The 17,454-nt window shown below is 74.8% G+C and overlaps 2 protein-coding genes across 2 annotated transcripts in view; both read left to right on the top strand.

Moving 5' to 3' along the window:
• The first annotated feature begins 8,625 nt into the window (after nucleotides 1-8,625).
• Nucleotides 8,626-10,065, top strand: LOC134142170 (adenylate kinase 8-like). The gene is made up of 2 exons (XM_062578965.1): nucleotides 8,626-8,898; nucleotides 8,974-10,065. Exons 1-2 carry the CDS (start codon nucleotides 8,626-8,628, stop codon nucleotides 10,063-10,065), a joined length of 1,365 nt encoding a protein of 454 aa, XP_062434949.1.
• A 356-nt stretch (nucleotides 10,066-10,421) lies between these two features.
• Nucleotides 10,422-17,454, top strand: part of RBM28 (RNA binding motif protein 28) — a 24,124-nt gene continuing 17,091 nt past the window's right edge. Inside the window, 3 exon segments of the mRNA XM_062578952.1 lie at nucleotides 10,422-10,425; nucleotides 13,855-14,327; nucleotides 14,835-15,942. Of these exon segments, the coding sequence (XP_062434936.1) occupies nucleotides 10,422-10,425; nucleotides 13,855-14,327; nucleotides 14,835-15,942 (1,585 nt within the window).

Raw genomic sequence — 17,454 nt, 5'->3', positions numbered from 1 at the left:
CAGCATCTGGGCGAAGGTGTAGGCGCCGGCGGAGGCGGCGTGCACCAGGAGCGGCCGGGCAGCCAGGGCCCGCCGGCGCTCCAGCAGCCGCAGCAGGCGCCCGGCGTGGCGCAGCCCGCACCGCGGGCACAGCACGTGGCCGGGCGCCGTGCGCGCCACCAGCACGTCGAGCCCCCGCGCCAGGTAGAGCGCCAGGTAGGGCGCCAGCGCCCGGGGCCCCGCGCCCAGCCAGGGCAGCAGCAGCAGCAGCGGCTTGGCGGGGGCCCCCGCCGCGGCCCCCCCACCGCCGCCGCCGCCGCCGCCGCCCAGGCTGTACAGGCGGACGGTCCCCGAGAAGGCGGTGGCGGTGACGGCGGGCAGCGGCGGCTCGGCCCCCGCTGGCGCATCCTCCCTACGGGGCGGCGGGGGGCCGTGGGGCGGGCGCTGGGGGGGGTGCCTCCCATCCTGTCCCTTCCCTCCTCCCCTCTTCCCTCCCCCCTCTCCCCGGGGGAAGGGGCCCAGGAGTCCGGCTGGGCACGAGTGGGGGTGGAGCACCCTGGGGTGCCGCGGGGCTGTGTCCCACGGGGATGGGGGGGGTCTTGTCCAGCGGGGGTCATGAGTGGGCAGCCGCCATCCCCCAGGGACCCCATAGCCCACCCCACAGACCCCCGTGTCCCCTGGGCACCCACCCCAGGGGGGGGGTTGTGCATGGGCAAACCCTGTACCCCAGGGACCCCCATAGTCCACCCCACAGACCCCCATGTCCCCTGGGCACCCTCCACAGGTGGTCATGGGTGGGCAGCCCCCATCCCCCACAGTCCTCCATAGCCCACCCCACAGACCCCCATGTTCCCTGGGACCCCCCAGGGGGGTCACATGTGGGCAGATCCCCTCCCCCAGGCACCCCTCCACCCCCCCGTGCCCCCACCCCCCAGTAGCCCATGTCCCCCAGACACCCCCACCCCCAGCAGCCCCCAGCAGCCCAGGGGCACCCGGCACAGGGCTGGGACCTGGGTGGGGGAGGCAAAGCGGGGGGGTCACAGGGCCCCCCTACCCTCACCTGGCGCCACTGACTGTGTCAAGGGCTTCGGCTGTGCTGGGAGGCTCCGGCTGTGCCGGTGATCCGGCTGTGCCAGGGTCTGGCTGTGCCAAGGGCTCCAGCTGTGACGCGGGTCCATCCATGCCTGGGTCCGGCTGGGCCAGGGTCTGGCTGTAGTGGGGGCTCGGGGGGTCCAGGGGCTCTGGCTGGGCCGGGGTCTGGCTGTGATGGGAGCTCGGGGGGTCCAGGGGCTCCGGTTGGGTGGGGGTCCAGCTGTGCAGGTGGTCCAGCTGTGCCAGGATCTGGCTGTGCCGGGGTCCAGCTGTTGTGGGGTCCAGCTGCTGGGGGGGTCGGGCTGTTGCAGGCTCCGGCTGTCCCGGGGGCCGGCCTGGTGTGCTCGGCGGCTCCGGGGCCGGTGCTTGGCGGTGCCGGCAGGAAGCCGGGATTAGGCCAGAGCTGCCGTTACAAAACGGATTATACAACGCTGTGGGCAGCGTGCCCAGCGCCGGGCACCCGCGGCCCCCGGGCGCCCCGAGCCCCCCTGCCCCAGCCCCATGGGTCCCTGTGGCCCCCAGGGTGCCCAGAGCCCCTCCCCCCGCCCCAGTGCAGTGGAGGTGTGTGTGCACAGGGGTGTGTGCAGTGGGTGGGGGTGTGCAAAAGGAGTGTGCAAGGGGTATGCAGTGCAGGGGAGTGCAGTGAGGGTGTGCAGTGGAGGGGTGTGTGCACGGGGGTGTGCAGTGGGGGAGCATGCAGTAGGCATTGTGCGATGGGGGGATGCAGTGGGTGGGGGTGTGCAGCGGGGGTGTGCAGTGGGTGGATGTGCAGTGCAGCGTGTGCAGAGCAGGGGTGTGTGCAATAGGGCTTGTGCAATGGGGGCAGTGTACAGTGGGGCTGCAGCGTGGGGGGTGCAATGGGGATGTGTGTGAGCGAAGTAGGGGAGTGTGTGCAGTGGGGTGTGTGCAATGGGAGGTGGGTGTGTGAGAGGGCTGCAGGGACGCGTGTGCAGTTGGGGGGCATGGGGTGTGCGTGCGTGAAGCGTACAGGAAAGTTTCTGCGAGGAGCTGTGCGCGTGAGTTGAGCGGGGGATGCGCCTGTGCCCTGGGTGTGCAGCGCGTGCACCGTTTGAGTGTGCAGGGCGTGCCCGCACGGAGGGGGCTGCCCCATGCCGCGCGCTGCTGCCCGCCGGCGGCGCGGCTCGGCGCGGCACGGCTCACCCGAGCGTGCACAGCCGCTGACCTAGTTCCCGTGGGGCCGGGGGCCGGTGCCGGCGAGCAGAGCCCCACAGCCTGCTCGCTCGGCCCCCACGCAGGCTGCTTCACGGCCGCCCATCGGGGCAGCGAGTGTGTGTGTGGGGGGTCACACATGTGCGTGTGTCTCTATGGTGGGGTGTGCATGTGTGTGCAGCGGGCATGCATGTGTGCAAGGGGGGGTGATGTGTGCGCAGGGTGATGTGTGTTTGCCTGCATGATGTGCATGTGTGTATGTCCTGTGGGTGTGCATGTGTGCACAAGGGAGTGTCACACGTGTGCATGTGGCCACATAGGGGTGTGTGTGTGTCTGTGTGCAAGGGAGTGTGCATGTGTTTGCATGAGGTGTGCATGTGCAGTAGGTGTGCATTTGTCTGCATAGGGCTGTGTATGTGACTGCCCGGAGGTGTGTGCATGGTGCACACACACATCAGTGTGTACACAGCCGTGTGCATATGCTGGCATGGGGGAGTGTATAAGCATGTGCATGAATGTGTGCAAGGAGTGTGTGTCCCTGCATGGCTATGCGTGCATGTGTGGAGCTGGGCGAGTGCATGGCATGGGCAGGTGGGTGTGTATACACGCATGTGTAGGCACGTGTGTACCACAGGTGTGCAAGCACAGATAGGCATCATCCGTTCTGTGAGAAGGCACAGGGCCGTTGCAGCAGTGCCCAGCTACATGTTAGGGTGTGTGAGTGTGTACGTGCGCGTGTAAGTGCTGTCCCCTGTGGGTGTGTGGTGCCCTTGGCACGTGTGTGCATGTCTGTGTACACGGGCCTGTGTGTGTGCAGTGCCAGGCCATGCATCGTCACGTGGGTGTGCTGGTGTTGCATGGCTGTGCAGTGTGCATGCAGTGTGCACAGGAGGTGTGTGTGCATGGGGGGGTGTACAACATATGTGCACTGTGCAGTGAATTGGGTATATGTGAGCACTGGAGTGTGTGTGCACTATGGACTGTGCACTGGGGTGTGTGCGATGCATGTGTAAGCAGTGCACATGCCATGTATGCGGATGTGGGGGCGGTGCACGCGTGCGTGTGTGCACACTGTGCAGTGTGTGCTGTAAATGCACGCGGTGTGCGTGCAGCGTGTGCTGGGTGCAGGGCAGGCACGCTCTGCGTGCAGCTGCGTGCACGGTGTGCCCATGTAGCATGCGTGAGCAGTGTGTGTGCCGTGTGCGGTGTGTTGTGCGCAGGGTGTGAGTAGTGTGGGTGTGGTGTGAGCACTGTGGATGTTAAGTGCAGTGTGAGTGTGCAGTGTGTGAGCAGTGTGTGCAGTGTGTGAGCAGTGTGCGCAGTGTGGGTGTTGCGTGTGAGGTGTGTATAGTGCACAGTGCCATGAATGCAGTGCGTGCAGTGTGTGTGGAGTGCGAGCAGTGTGTGCAGTGCCAGTGTGCAGTGCACGAGCAGTGTGTGCAGCGTGCGAGCAGTGTGTGCAGCGTGTGCGTTGGGCGCAGTGTGGGGACACAGCTGGCAGCTCCCCGTGGCCACGGAGTTACCTGCGCTGCCCTTGCTGGGGGCAGGAGGAGGAGGAGGAGGAGGAGGAGGAGGAAGGGGCCCTGCCCGCCCGCCCTGCCAGTCGCTGCTGCTGCCGGAGCCGCTGCCACTGACGGTGCCGGAGCCGGAGCCGGAGCCACCGCGGAGGCCGGTGAGCGCGGGCCAGGCCCCTCCGTGCTGCCCCGGGGCAGTGGGGCTGGGGGGGGCAGAGCCCAGGGGGTGCACGGGGGGCAGGGCTCTGGGGGTCCCAGGGGACAGGGGGGGCAGGGTGCAACAGCAGAGTGTGTGCACGAGTGCCTGTGGTGTGTATGCGCGGTCTGGTCCGTGAGTGTGAGCGTGCAAGGGACACAGCGCACGGGACACGGAGCAGGACACACGGAGCAGGACACGGAGCAGGACACGGTGCAGGACACACGGTGCAGGACACAGGGTGTGGGACATGGAGCAGGGGACAGCACAGGGGACACGGAGCAGGGGACACAGAGCAGGACACACGGAGCAGGGGACACGGAGCAGGACACGGCGTGCGCGAGCATCCCCGGGGGGGTGCGAGCCACGCGTGCCCACGGGGCGGGTTGCCCGGCCGCACTGCCCGGCGTGTCCCGCGGTCGCCGGCGCCCGCCCCGGGTGCCCCGTCTGGGGGGGCCCAGCCCCACACCGTGGGGTGCCGGCAGGAGAAGGGCCCCCCACCCCGGGGAGGCGGCGGGGCCCCCCGCCCGGCCCGGCTGCCAGCGCCGCGGGCGGCGGCGGCAGGTCCCTCGTGCCCCGTTAGCCCCCGTCACATCGCATCCGTCGGCGGCCGCCCGGGAGGCAGCGCCGGGCGCCCTGACGTGCCCAGACGTGACACTGCGAGACAGGCGCTGTCACACGCGGCAGCGCTGCGACGCGGCACGCTGGCGCCCGGCCCCGCTGGCAGGCGCGGGGGCGCGGGGCCCCCACCCTCCGCCCGGCCCGGGCTGCCGGGCGCCCGGGGCCGCGGGGCGGGTGGCAGGGATGGTGCTCTGGTGTGTGTGTGTGTGTGTGTGTGTGCACGTGTGTGCACATGCGTGTGCATGTGTGTGTGCGTCCCAGGCGCCCTGCGCAGGGCGCACGGTCGGGCTGTGTGGGGTGCAGGGCAGCCGCCGCACGTGCGGGGATGCGGACCCACGGGCCACGTGGGGCTGGCGGGGCCCCGGGGCCGGATTGGTGCCAAGGGGGGCAGTCTGGGTGCTGTGGGGCTGCCCGGGTGCCGTGGGGCGGTCTGGGCGCCATGGGGCTGCCCGGGTGCCGTGGGGCGGTCTGGGTGCCGTGGGGCTGCCTGGGTGCTGTGGGGCGGGCCGTGCTGTGGGGCTGCCCGGGTGCCGTGGGGTGGTCTGGGTGCCGTGGGGCTGCCCGGGTGCCGTGGGGCGGTCTGGGTGCTGTGGGGCTGCCTGGGTGCCATGGGGCGGGCCGTGCTGTGGGGCTGCCCGGGTGCTGTGGGACGGTCTGGGCGCCGTGGGGCTGCCCAGGTGCCGTGGGGCAGGCCGTGCCGTGGGGCTGCCTGGGTGCCGTGGGGCAGGCCGTGCCGTGGGGCTGCCCGGGTGCCGTGGGGCGGTCTGGGCGCCGTGGGGCTGCCCGGGTGCCATGGGGCGGGCCGTGCCGTGGGGCGCTCACCCCGGCCCCTGCCCCTCTCCGCAGCCCCACTGCCGCCGCCGCCGCCGCGGGGCCGCCCATGGCGCGGGGGGGCCCCGCGTGGCCGCTGCTGGCCCTGGCGCTGGCGCTGGCCCCGGCCCCGGCGCCCGGCCCGGCCCCGGCCGCGGCCGCCCCGACGGCGCCGCCCGCCCGCAGCGCCGCCCCGCTGCTCGCCCTCAACCTCGGCCTCAGCTTCAAGCTCAAGGTGCGGAGCCAGGGGGGGCCGCGGCCGCCCGGCGCCGCCAGCGCCGCCCCGACGCCGCCCGCCGCGGACGAGCCGGGCTCCGGCGGCGGCGGCGGCGGCCCCGCGCCCACGGCGCCCGCGCAGCCCCGCGCCACCGCCGCGGGCCGCCGCGGCCGGGAGCTGGAGCTGGACGTGGCCGTGGGCCTCACGGCCGGCCTGGAGCCGCGGCCGGCGGCCGCCGGGGGCGGCGCGGCCCTGCCCGGCCTCCGCGCCGGCATCGCCCAGCTCGCCGGCAAGCTCGGCGCCGCCGGTGAGCGCCCGCGGGGAGGCGGCGCGCGCGGCGCGGACGCGCGTGGGCGGGCGGGGGCGCGCGCGGACACGGCTGGGTGGGCGGGGGTGCGCGGCGGACGCGAGTGGGAGCGCTGCGGACGCGGAGGGGAACGTGGTGGGCAGGAGCGGGTGTCCAATGGACACGAGTGGGTGGGCGGGGATGGGCGATGGACACGGGTGGGATCGCGGCGGACGCGGAGGGGAATGTGGTGGGCACGAGCGGGTGTCCGATGGACACGAGTGGGTGGGCGAGTGTGCACAGTGGACACAGCTGGGTGGGTGGGGGTGTGCGGCAGACGCGGGTGGGAGCGCGGCGGACGCGGAGGGGAACGTGGTGGGCACGAGCGGGTGTCCGATGCACACGAGTGGGTGGGCGGGGATGGGCGATGGACACGGGTGGGATCGTGGCAAACACGGAGGGGAATGTGGCAGGCACGAGTGCATGCCTGATGGACACGAGTGCGTGGGCAGGGGTGCACGGTGGACACGGCTGGGTGGGCGGGGGTGCGCGGCAGACACGGGTGGGAGTGCAGCTGACGTGGAGGGGAACGTGGTGGGCATGAGCGGGTGTCCGATGGACACGAGTGGGTGGGCGGGGGTGCACAGTGGACACAGCTGGGTGGGCGGGGGTGCGCGGTGGACACGGGTGGGAGTGCAGCTGAGGCGGAGGGGAACGTGGTGGGCACGAGCGGGTGTCCGATGGACACGAGTGGGTGGGGGTGCACAGTGGACACGGGTGGGAGAGTGGTGGAGACGAGGGGGGGACACAGCGGATGTGGGTAGGTGCCCAGTGGACACGGTGGGGGGGTGGCAGATGCGGGTGGATGCCTGATGGACACGAACAGGCAGACAGGGTGCAGAGGGTGTGCAGCGGACACGAGTGGGTGTGCAGCAGACACGAGTGGGTGCCAAGGGGACACGAGTGGGACGCTGGGTGCAGGGGGTGTGTGGCGGGTACAAGTAGGAGTGCAGTGGGCACGGGTGGGTGCATGGCAAACACGAGTGGGCACGTGACAGTCACAGGTGGGTGCCCAGAGGACACGGGTGGGTGCCGGAGGCGCTGCGGGGCAGGGTGCCAGTGCCCCCCCAGTGCCACTCGCCCACGGGGCCCACGCGTCCCCGCAGGATTCCTCGTGCCCACGCTGCCCCCCAGCTGGTGGCTGCCTGCTGCTGGCCATGAGGGGCCCGACGGCAACTGGACCCACAACACGGAGCAGCCGGAGCCGGAGCCAGAGCAGGAACCAGAGCCGGAGCAGGAGCCGGAGCAGGAGCCGGAGCAGGAGCAGGAGCCAGAGCCGGAGCAGGAGCCGGAGCCGGACGGCAGTGCTATGGGGCCGGGTGAGCGGGAGCAGCCCCTGGGCAAGTGGGGGGCGCAGGCGGTACGGGGTGCATGGGGTGGGGGTGCAGCACGGGTGCCTGTGGCCACGGGCGGTGTGGGGTGCAGAGCAGGATGGGGGGCACGGGCGATGCGGGGGTGCACAGCCTGGTTTGGGGGTGCCCAGGGTGTGTGTGTGCGTGTGGTACAGGCTGGTGTGGGTGTGCACAGCCTGGTTTAGGGGTGCCCAGTGTGTGTGTGTGTACATGTGTGTGTGTGTGTGGTACAGGCTGGTGTGGGTGTGCACAGCCTGGTTTAGGGGTGCCCAGTGTGTGTGTGTGTGTACATGTGTGTGTGTGTGTGGTACACGCTGGTGTGGGTGTGCACAGCCTGGTTTGGGGGTGCCCAGTGTGTGTGTGTGGCACAGCCTGGTTTGGGGATACACAAACCGGTTTGGAGGTGCCCAGGGCGTGTGTGTGTGTGTGTATGTGTGTGGCACAGGCTGGTGTGGGTGTGCACAGTGTGGCGGGTGTGCCCAGTGTGTGTGTGTGTGTGTGGCACAGGCTGGTGTGGGTGTGCACAGCCTGGTTTGGGGGTGCCCCGATGCCCACGCCGGGGGGGTGCGCAGCGTGGCCGGGTGCCCCGACGCCCACGCAGGGGGTGTACAGCCTGGTTTGGGGGTGCCCCGACGCCCACGCCAGGGGGGTGCGCAGCGTGGCCGGGTGCCCTGACGCCCACGCGGGGGGTGTACAGCCTGGTTTGGGGGTGCCCCGACGCCCACGCGGGGGGGGGTGCGCAGCGTGGCAGGGGTGCCCCGACGCCCACCCGGGGGGGGGTGCGCAGCGTGGCCAGGTGCCCCGACCCCCACGCGGGGGGGGGTGCGCAGCGTGGCGGGGGTGCCCCGACACCCACGCGGGGGGTGTGCGCAGCGTGGCAGGGGTGCCCCGACGCCCACGCGGGGGGGGGTGCGCAGCGTGGCCGGGGTGCCCCGACGCCCACCCGGGGGGGGGTGCGCAGCGTGGCCGGGGTGCCCCGACGCCCACGCGGGGGGGGGTGCGCAGCGTGGCCGGGGTGCCCCGACGCCCACCCGGGGGGGGGTGCGCAGCGTGGCAGGGGTGCCCCGACGCCCACCCGGGGGGGGGTGCGCAGCGTGGCCGGGGTGCCCCGACGCCCACCCGGGGGGGGGTGCGCAGCGTGGCCGGGGTGCCCCGACGCCCACCCGGGGGGGGGTGCGCAGCGTGGCAGGGGTGCCCCGACGCCCACGCGGGGGGGGGTGCGCAGCGGGGGATCCGGGCGGGACGCGGCGCCGCGGCGACGCCGACGGCGACAGCAGGGGCGGGGGCGGGGGGGGCAGCGGCCGTTGCGGCGGTTCCGCGGCGGGGCCATGGCGCTGCCCGCTCTGCCGCCCGGCGCGCCGCCCGCCGCCCTCTACGCCGAGCGGCATGGGCTCTTCGAGCTGCTGCAGAGCCTGCTGGAGGCCCTGCTGCTGCGGCAGCCCCCGGAGCCGCTGCCCTTCCTGGCGGAGCTGCTGCGGCGCGACGGCGACCGGGCGCCCCGCGTGCTGCTGCTGGGCCCCCCCGCCGCCGGCAAGACCACGGTGGCCGCCCGGCTGTGCCGGGCGCTGGGCGCCGTTCACCTGAGCCCCGGGCGGCTGCTGGCCGGCGGGCGGCCGGCGGCGGCGGCGGCGGCGGCGCGGGAGAGCCTGCGGCGCGGCCGGCGCGTGTCCGCCGAGGTCTGGGCCGAGCTGGCGGCGGGGCGGGCGGCGGAGCCGGGCTGCGCCCGCCGCGGCTGGGTGCTGGAGGGGCTGCCGGCGAGCCGGGCGCAGGCGCTGGCGCTGCAGGCGCGCGGCGTGCTGCCGCGGCACGCGGTGCTGCTGCGGGCGCCCGACGCCGCGCTACTGGAGCGCGCCCTGGGCCGCCGCCTGGACCCCGCCACGGGCCACGTCTACCACACCACCTTCGCCTGGCCCGCCGACGCCGCCGTGCAGCGGCGCCTGGTGCCGCTGCCCGGCGACGCCGAGGCCCGCGTGGCGCGGCGCCTGCTGCAGCACCACCGGCAGCTGCCCGGCATCCTGCGGGCCTTCGGCCCCCGCCTCTGCGCCGTCGACGCCGACCAGCCGTGCGCCGACGTGTGCCGGCAGGTCCTGGAGCGCGTGCGGCGCGGGCCGCGCGCCGCGGCGCCCTTCGCGCCCCGCCTGCTGCTCTGCGGCCCCCCCGGCAGCGGCAAGCGCCTGCAAGCCGCCCTGCTGCGGCGCAGGTACGGGCTGGCCGACCTGCGCTGCGGGCGGCTGCTGCGGGCCGCCGCCGCCGCGGGCGGCCGCCTCGGCCGGCTCCTGCAGCCCTGCCTGCGGCGCGGCGGCCCCGCGCCCGACGGGCTGGTGCTGCGGGTGCTGCGGGAGCGCATGGCGCGGCCCCCGGCGGCGGCGGCCGGCTGGGTGCTGCACGGCTTCCCCCGCGACCTGGACCAGGCGGAGCTGCTGGCGGCGGCCGGGCTCGGCCCCAACCGCGTCGTCTTCCTGACGCTGCCGGCGGCGGCGGCGGCCGAGCGGGTGACGCCGCGGCGCGTCGACCCCGTCAGCGGCAAGCGCTTCCACGCGCTGCTCCGGCCGGCGCCCAGCCGCGCCGTGCAGCGCCGCCTGCGCCGGCACCCCCGCGACAGCCCCGAGGCCCTGCAGGAGCGCCGCGAGCGCTACGACTACCACGTCGCCGACCTGGAGCTCTTCTACCGCGACGCCATCCACGTCAACGCCAACCAGGACCCCGAAACCGTCTTCGAGTGCATCGAGAGCTACCTGGTCCACCCGCTGCCCTGCCACAGCCCCTGAGGCTGCCACCGGTGCGCCGGGCGCCCGCGGTGCTGCACCGGGCGCCCGCGACGCTGCAGATGCACCGGGCACCCGTGAAGCTGCCCTGGGCACCCGCGATGTTGTGACCTCGTGGGGACCCAGAGAAAAAAAGATCTGTTTCGTGTGCTCGGAGAGGAGCCGCGGTGCGTTTCGGCGCGCCGGCGGGGAGGCTCTGCGCCGGCGGCGCCCGGGGGTCTTGCTGCCCTGGCGCGGCCGCCCTGTGCCCCTGGGGCCGCATCGACCCCGCGCGTGGGGTGCTGGACACGCAGGGCTGTGCGCGAGGGTGCTGTGCACGCAGGGGTGCGCGGGGCTGTGCGCGGGCTTGCCGGGTGCTAATGGGTATGTGGTGTGTGCAGGGCTGTGCACGGGGTGTGCGCTGTGCACATGGGTGTGCGCTGTGCCGAGGGCTGTGCCCAGGGGCACGCGGCATGCACGTGGGGCGTGCTGTGTGTGCAGGGCTGTGCACAGGGTGTGCGCTGTGCACACGGGCGTGCACTGTGCCGAGGGCTGTGCACAGGGGCACGCGGCGTGCACGTGGGGCGTGCTGTGTGTGCAGGGCTGTGCACGGGGTGTGCGCTGTGCACACGGGCGTGCGCTGTGCCGAGGGCTGTGCCCGGGGCACGTGGCGTGCACATGGGGCGTGCTGTGTGTGGAGGGCTGTGCACGGGGTGTGCGCTGTGCACACGGGCGTGCACTGTGCCAAGGGCTGTGCCCAGGGCACGTGGCGTGCACGTGGGGCGTGCTGTGTGTGCAGGGCTGTGCACGGGGTGTGCGCTGTGCACACGGGCGTGCACTGTGCCAAGGGCTGTGCCCGGGGCACGTGGCGTGCACGTGGGGCATGCTGTGTGTGCAGGGCTGTGCACGGGGTGTGCGCTGTGCACACGGGCGTGCACTGTGCCAAGGGCTGTGCCCAGGGCACGTGGCGTGCACATGGGGCGTGCTGTGTGTGGAGGGCTGTGCACGGGGTGTGCGCTGTGCACACGGGCGTGCACTGTGCCAAGGGCTGTGCCCGGGGCACGTGGCGTGCACGTGGGGCGTGCTGTGTGTGCAGGGCTGTGCACGGGGTGTGCGCTGTGCACATGGGTGTGCGCTGTGCCGAGGGCTGTGCACAGGGGCACGCGGCATGCACGTGGGGCGTGCTGTGTGTGCAGGGCTGTGCACAGGGTGTGCGCTGTGCACACGGGCGTGCGCTGTGCCAAAGGCTGTGCCCAGGGGCACGCGGCGTGCACGTGGGGCGTGCTGTGTGTGCAGGGCTGTGCACAGGGTGTGCGCTGTGCACACGGGCGTGCGCTGTGCCAAAGGCTGTGCCCAGGGGCACGCGGCGTGCACGTGGGGCGTGCTGTGTGTGCAGGGCTGTGCACAGGGTGTGCGCTGTGCACACGGGCGTGCACTGTGCCAAGGGCTGTGCCCGGGGCACGTGGCGTGCACGTGGGGCGTGCTGTGTGTGCAGGGCTGTGCACAGGGTGTGCGCTGTGCACACGGGCGTGCACTGTGCCAAGGGCTGTGCCCGGGGCACGTGGCGTGCACGTGGGGCGTGCTGTGTGTGCAGGGCTGCACGATGCAGGGTGCAGGGCTGTGCCCAGGGGTGCGTGGTGTGCTCAGGGCTGTGCGTGGGGTGGGCAGGGTGTGTGTGGGGTGCACAAGGCTGCGCCCAGGGGTGCATGGTGTGCTCGGGGCTGTGCGTGGGGTGTGCAGGGTGCCCAGGGGTGTGTGTGGGGTGCCCATGGGTGCGTGGTGTGCTTGGGGCTGTGCGTGGGGTGTGCGGGGTGCCCAGGGGTGTGTGTGGGGTGCACAAGGCTGCACCCAGGGGTGCGTGGTGTGCTCAGGGCTGTGTGGGGTGTGCAGGGTGCCCAGGGGTGTGTGTGGGGTGCCCATGGGTGCGTGGTGTGCTCGGGGCTGTGCGTGGGGTGTGCGGGGTGCCCAGGGGTGTGTGTGGGGTGCACAAGGCTGTGCCCAGGGGTGTGGGGGGGTGTGCAGGGTGCCCAGGGGTGCGTGTGGCGAATGGGGCTGTGCACAGGCGTGTGGGGAGTGCACAAGGCTGGATGTGGGGTGGCCAAGGTTTGTGGGGTGCACAAGGCTGCATGTGGGGTTTACAGGGCCATGTGTGGGGTGACCAGGGCTGTGTGTGGGGAGCGGGGGGCACAGGGGAGGGTGCATGGGGGGTGATCAGGGCTGTGCATGGGGAGTGGGGGGCGCGCGGGTGTGTGGGGTGACCAGGGCTGTGTGTGGGGAGCGGGGGGCACAGGGGAGGGTGCATGGGGGGTGATCAGGGCTGTGCATGGGGAGTGGGGGGCGCGCGGGGGGGGGCCGTGGGGGGTGACCAAGGCTGTGTGTGGGGAGCGGGGGGCGCAGGGGAGGATGCATGGGGGGTGATCAGGGCTGTGCGTGGGGAGTGGGGGGCGCGCGGGGGGGGCCGTGGGGGGTGACCAAGGCTGTGTGTGGGGAGCGGGGGGCGCAGGGGAGGGTGCATGGGGGGTGATCAGGACTGTGTGTGGGGAGTGGGGGGCGCGCGGGGGGGGGCCGTGGGGGGTGACCAGGGCTGTGTGTGGGGAGCGGGGGGCGCAGGGGAGGGTGCATGGGGGGTGATCAGGGCTGTGCGTGGGGAGTGGGGGGTGCGCGGGGGGGGCCGTGGGGGGTGACCAAGGCTGTGTGTGGGGAGCGGGGGGCGCAGGGGAGGGTGCATGGGGGGTGATCAGGGCTGTGCGTGGGGAGTGGGGGGCGCGCGGGGGGGGGCCGTGGGGGGTGACCAAGGCTGTGTGTGGGGAGCGGGGGGCGCAGGGGAGGGTGCATGGGGGGTGACCAGGGCTGTGCGTGGGGAGTGGGGGGTGCGCGGGGGGGGGCGTGGGGGGTGACCAAGGCTGTGTGTGGGGAGCGGGGGGCGCAGGGGAGGGTGCATGGGGGGTGATCAGGACTGTGCGTGGGGAGTGGGGGGCACGCGGGGGGGGCCGTGGGGGGTGACCAAGGCTGTGTGTGGGGTGCAGGGGGCAGTGGGGGGTGACCAGGGCTGTGCGTGGGGCGCGGGGGGCACGCGGGGGGTGCGTGGGGGGTGACCAGGGCTGTGCGTGGGGAGCGGGGGGCACGCGGGGGGGGTGCGTGGGGGGTGACCAGGGCTGTGCGTGGGGCGCGGGGGGCACGCGGGGGGGGTGCGTGGGGGGTGATCAGGGCTGTGCGTGGGGAGTGGGGGGCGCGTGGGGGGGGCCGTGGGGGGTGACCAAGGCTGTGCGTGGGGCGCGGGGGGCACGCGGGGGGTGCGTGGGGGGTGACCAGGGCTGTGCGTGGGGAGCGGGGGGCACGCGGGGGGCAGTGGGGGGTGACCAGGGCTGTGTGTGGGGCGCGGGGGGCACACGGGGGGCAGTGGGGGGTGACCAGGGCTGTGCGTGGGGAGCGGGGGGTGCGCGGGTGGGGCCGTGGGGGGTGACCAGGGCTGTGCGTGGGGCGCGGGGGGCACGCGGGGGGCAGTGGGGGGTGACCAGGGCTGTGCGTGGGGAGCGGGGGGCGCGCGGGTGGGGCCGTGGGGGGTGACCAGGGCTGTGCGCGGGGCGCGGGGGGCACGCGGGGGGCAGTGGGGGGTGACCAGGGCTGTGCGTGGGGAGCGGGGGGCGCACGGGTGGGGCCGTGGGGGGTGACCAGGGCTGTGCGTGGGGCGCGGGGGGCGCGCGGGTGGGGCCGTGGGGGGTGACCAGGGCTGCGCGTGGGGCGCGGGGGGCACATGGGTGCCCGCCCGTGCGTCCCGCTCGCCGCCGCGCTGAGCCCGCTCCCCCTCCGCAGCCCGGCTGCCCGGCCGCGAGCCGGCGCGCGGCGCCGAGGGAGAGGAGCCGGCGGCGGCGGCGGCGGCGGCGGCCGCGTGCGGGGCGCCGGAGCCGTGCGGCACGCCGGCGCCGCCGGGCCCCGCCGTGCCTCCGCCGTGGCCGCCGGCCCTGGTGGCCCTGCGCGCCGACTGGGCGACGGCGGCGGCCGCCTGGGGCGCCGCCTGGGACGCCCACGTCTACGGGGCCGGCTGCCTGTTCGGGCTGCTGGCGCTGCTGGCGCTGGCGGCGCTGGCGGTGCTGCCGCGCGCCCGCCCGCCCGCCGCCGGGCTGCTGGCGCCGCTGGCGGGGCTGCTGGCCGCCGCCGGGGCCGCCCGCGCCTTCCCGCTCTTCTACGACGCCTACGAGCGCCGGGGCCGGCTGCCGCCCGCCGCCGCGCGCCTCCTCTTCGAGCTGCCCTTCCCCTGCCTCGCCTGGGCGCTGGCGCTGGCGCTGGCGCTGCCGCCGGCGCGGCCGCCTCCGCCGCCGCCGCGCTGCAGCCGCCGGCGCCGCTGCGGCGCCCCGCTGCGCCGCCCGCCCGTGCTGGCCGCCCTGGCGCTGCTGCACGCGGCGGCGGCGGGCGGCGCGGCGCTGGCGGTGCCGCCGGGCCGCCCGGCGCCGCCGCTGCTGCTGCTGGCGCCGCGGGGGCTCTTCGCGGCGCTGGCGGCGGCGCTGGCGGCGGCGGCGGCGCGGCGGGGCCGGCGCGGCGGCGGCGGCGCGGCGTTGGCGGGGGCGGCGGCGGCGCTGCTGCTGAGCGCGGCGCTGCAGGGCCTGGCGGCGGTGCGCGCCCTGGGCTGGGGGCCGCCGCCGCTGCGCCCCTGGCCGTGGTGGGCGCTGCAGCTGGGCTGCCGGCTCGCCGAGGCCGGCGCCGGGCTGCCGCTGGCGCTGCTGGGGCTGCGCGCCGCCCGACGGGCCCCCGACGAGAAGCCGCCGCCGCCGCCGCCGCCGGCCGCCCGCCCCGAGGAGCCGCCGGGCGCCGGGACCCCCGGCGAGGCGCCCGGCGCCGACGGGGACCCCACGGCCGGCTTCCGCCCGCCCTCGCCCATCGACCTGCGGCGCAGCATCGACGAGGCGCTCTTCGGCGAGGCCCCCCGGCCCCGCGGCGCCGGCACGCCGGGGCTCGGCACTGCTGGCGCACCGGGGTTTGATCGCGCCAGCGCACCGGGGCTCGGCACCGCCAACGCACTGGGACTCGGCACCGCGAGTGCTCCGGAGCCCAGCACTACCAATGCACCAGGGCTCAGCACTGCCAGCACACCAGGATCCGGCACCACCAATGCACCAGCGCTCGGCACCACCAACGCACCCAGGCCCCACGACACCAGCACGCCAGGGCTCAGCACCACCAATGCACCGGGGCTCAGCACCACCAATGCACCCATGCTCGGCACCGCCAACACACCCAGGCCCCACGCCGCCGGCACGCCAGGGCTCAGCGCCGCCAATGCACCGGAGCTCAGCACCACCAATGCACCCAGGCCCCACGCCACCAGCATGCCAGGGCTCAGCACCGCCAATGCACCGGGGCTCAGCACCGCCAATGCACCGGAGCTCAGCACTGCCAATGCACCCAGGCCCCACGCCGCCGGCACGCCAGGGCTCAGCGCCGCCAATGCACCGGGGCTCAGCACCGCCAATGCACCGGAGCTCAGCACCGCCAATGCACCCAGGCCCCACGCCGCCGGCACGCCAGGGCTCAGCGCCGCCGATGCACCCAGGCCCCACGCCACCAGCATGCCAGGGCTCAGCACCGCCAATGCACCGGGGCTCAGCACCGCCAACACACCCAGGCCCCACGCCGCCGGCACGCCAGGGCTCAGCACCACCAATGCACCGGGGCTCAGCACCGCCAACACACCCAGGCCCCACGCCGCCGGCACGCCAGGGCTCAGCACCGCCAATGCACCGGGGCTCAGCACCGCCAACACACCCAGGCCCCACGCCGCCGGCACGCCAGGGCTCGGCACCGCCAGCACGCCCGGGTCCAGCCCCACGCGCACGTCGGGGCTCGGCAGCGCCGCCGCGATCCCAGCCCCGGAGCCGCCGGCGGCCCTGCAGCGCGCCGCCTCGTGCGCGGCGGTGCCGGCGGCGTGCCCCCCGGCGCGGCGGTGTCGGGGCAGCGCCGGCTCGCCCCACGGACTGTCCCGGGGGGGCTGGGCGGTGCCACGGGCCTCGCAGAGCTGGGCGGGGGGCAGCCCCCCGCGGTCGCCCCCACCGCCCCGCCACCCCCCGGGGCCCCCCGGCAGCCTCGGCGACCGCCTCAGCCTCGGCAGCGACACCATAGACTTGTAGGGCGCGGGGTGGCCCCACCGAGAGACCCCCGCCCCGGCGCCCCGCCACGTCCCGGAGACCCCCCGGCCCCCGACGTGCCGGGGGACCCCCCCCCGCTCAGGTGATGCCCAGAGACCCCCAGACCCCCAGCCACCCACCGTGCCCCAGAGACCCTCCTCAGCCACCCCCCAGGTCACCATGACCCCCCCGGTCATCCGCCGTGCTGGGGACCCCCAGCTGCCGCTGAGGCCCTGGAGACCCCCTATAGCCGCCCACCATGCCCCAGAGAGCCCCTATAGCCACCTGCCATGCCCCAGAGACCCCCCTATAGCCGCCCACCATGCCCCAGAGAGCCCCTATAGCCACCTGCCATGCCCCAGAGACCCCCCTATAGCCGCCCACCATGCCCCAGAGAGCCCCTATAGCCGCCCACCGTGCCCCGGAGACCCCCCTATAGCCACCCGCCGTGCCCCAGACACCCCCTATGGCCCCCTACCGTGCTGCGGAGACCCCCCTATAGCCACCCGCCGTGCCCCAGAGACCCCCTATGGCCCCCTACCGTGCCCCAGAGACCCCCTATAGCTGCCCACCGTGCCCCAGAGACCCCCTATGGCCCCCTACCATGCCCCAGAGACCCCCCTATAACCACCCACCATGCCCCAGAGGCCCCTTCCCCTATGCTGTGCCCCAGAGACCCCCCATAGCCACCTGTCCGTGCCCTACAGACGCCCCATAGCCACCTGCTGGCGTGCCCCAGAGACCCCCTATAGCCACCCACCATGCCCCCGAGCCCCCCACCCCTATGCCGTGCCCCCGAGCCCCCCAGCGATGAAGGCCCCCGAGCCCCACAGCCGCTGGAGGAGGGGGCGTTTGGGGCTGCCCCCAGGCTGCTCGCCCGGCCCCCCGCGTGCTGCCGGCGGGCCCCGCTCTCGCCCGTGCCCCCCGCTGTACCCAATAAAGCGCCATGCCCGAGGCTGCCAGCATGACCCCCATGGGGACCCTGTGCGCCCCACGCCGGCCGGCCCCACTGCGAGCGGCGCCGCCCCCGGGCTGCCGCCCCACGGCTGCGGGGGTGGGGGGGGACTGTGCACCCACCGCCACTGGGACGGGACGGAGCAGGATGGGACCCCGCTGCCTGCCCCACGGCGCCCCAGGAGACGCTGCGGCAGGCAGGGCCGCACTGTGCCGCCAGCGGGGCCGTGGGGCTGCCCCACAGCCGGGCGCTCGGGGCGGCGGCAGGGAGGGGGAGCCCTGCGGAGCTGGGGCAGGAGGGTCACACGGCCCCACAGGACCCCACGGCGTGCACCCCTCC

The sequence above is a fragment of the Rhea pennata genome, chromosome 1, assembly GCF_028389875.1.
Source record: "Rhea pennata isolate bPtePen1 chromosome 1, bPtePen1.pri, whole genome shotgun sequence".
Classification (NCBI taxonomy): domain Eukaryota; kingdom Metazoa; phylum Chordata; class Aves; order Rheiformes; family Rheidae; genus Rhea; species Rhea pennata.
The sequence above is the reverse complement of the archived record's forward strand: the minus strand, read 5'-3'. Positions and strand labels throughout refer to the sequence as shown.

Bases quoted from the DNA above. Each gene is read 5' to 3' on its own strand.
- LOC134142170 (XM_062578965.1), top strand. From the start codon at position 8,626: ATGGCGCTGCCCGCTCTGCCGCCCGGCGCGCCGCCCGCCGCCCTCTAC. The intron at 8,899-8,973 runs GCCGGCGGGCGG...GTGTCCGCCGAG, and splicing joins TGAGCCCCGGGCGGCTGCTG to GTCTGGGCCGAGCTGGCGGC.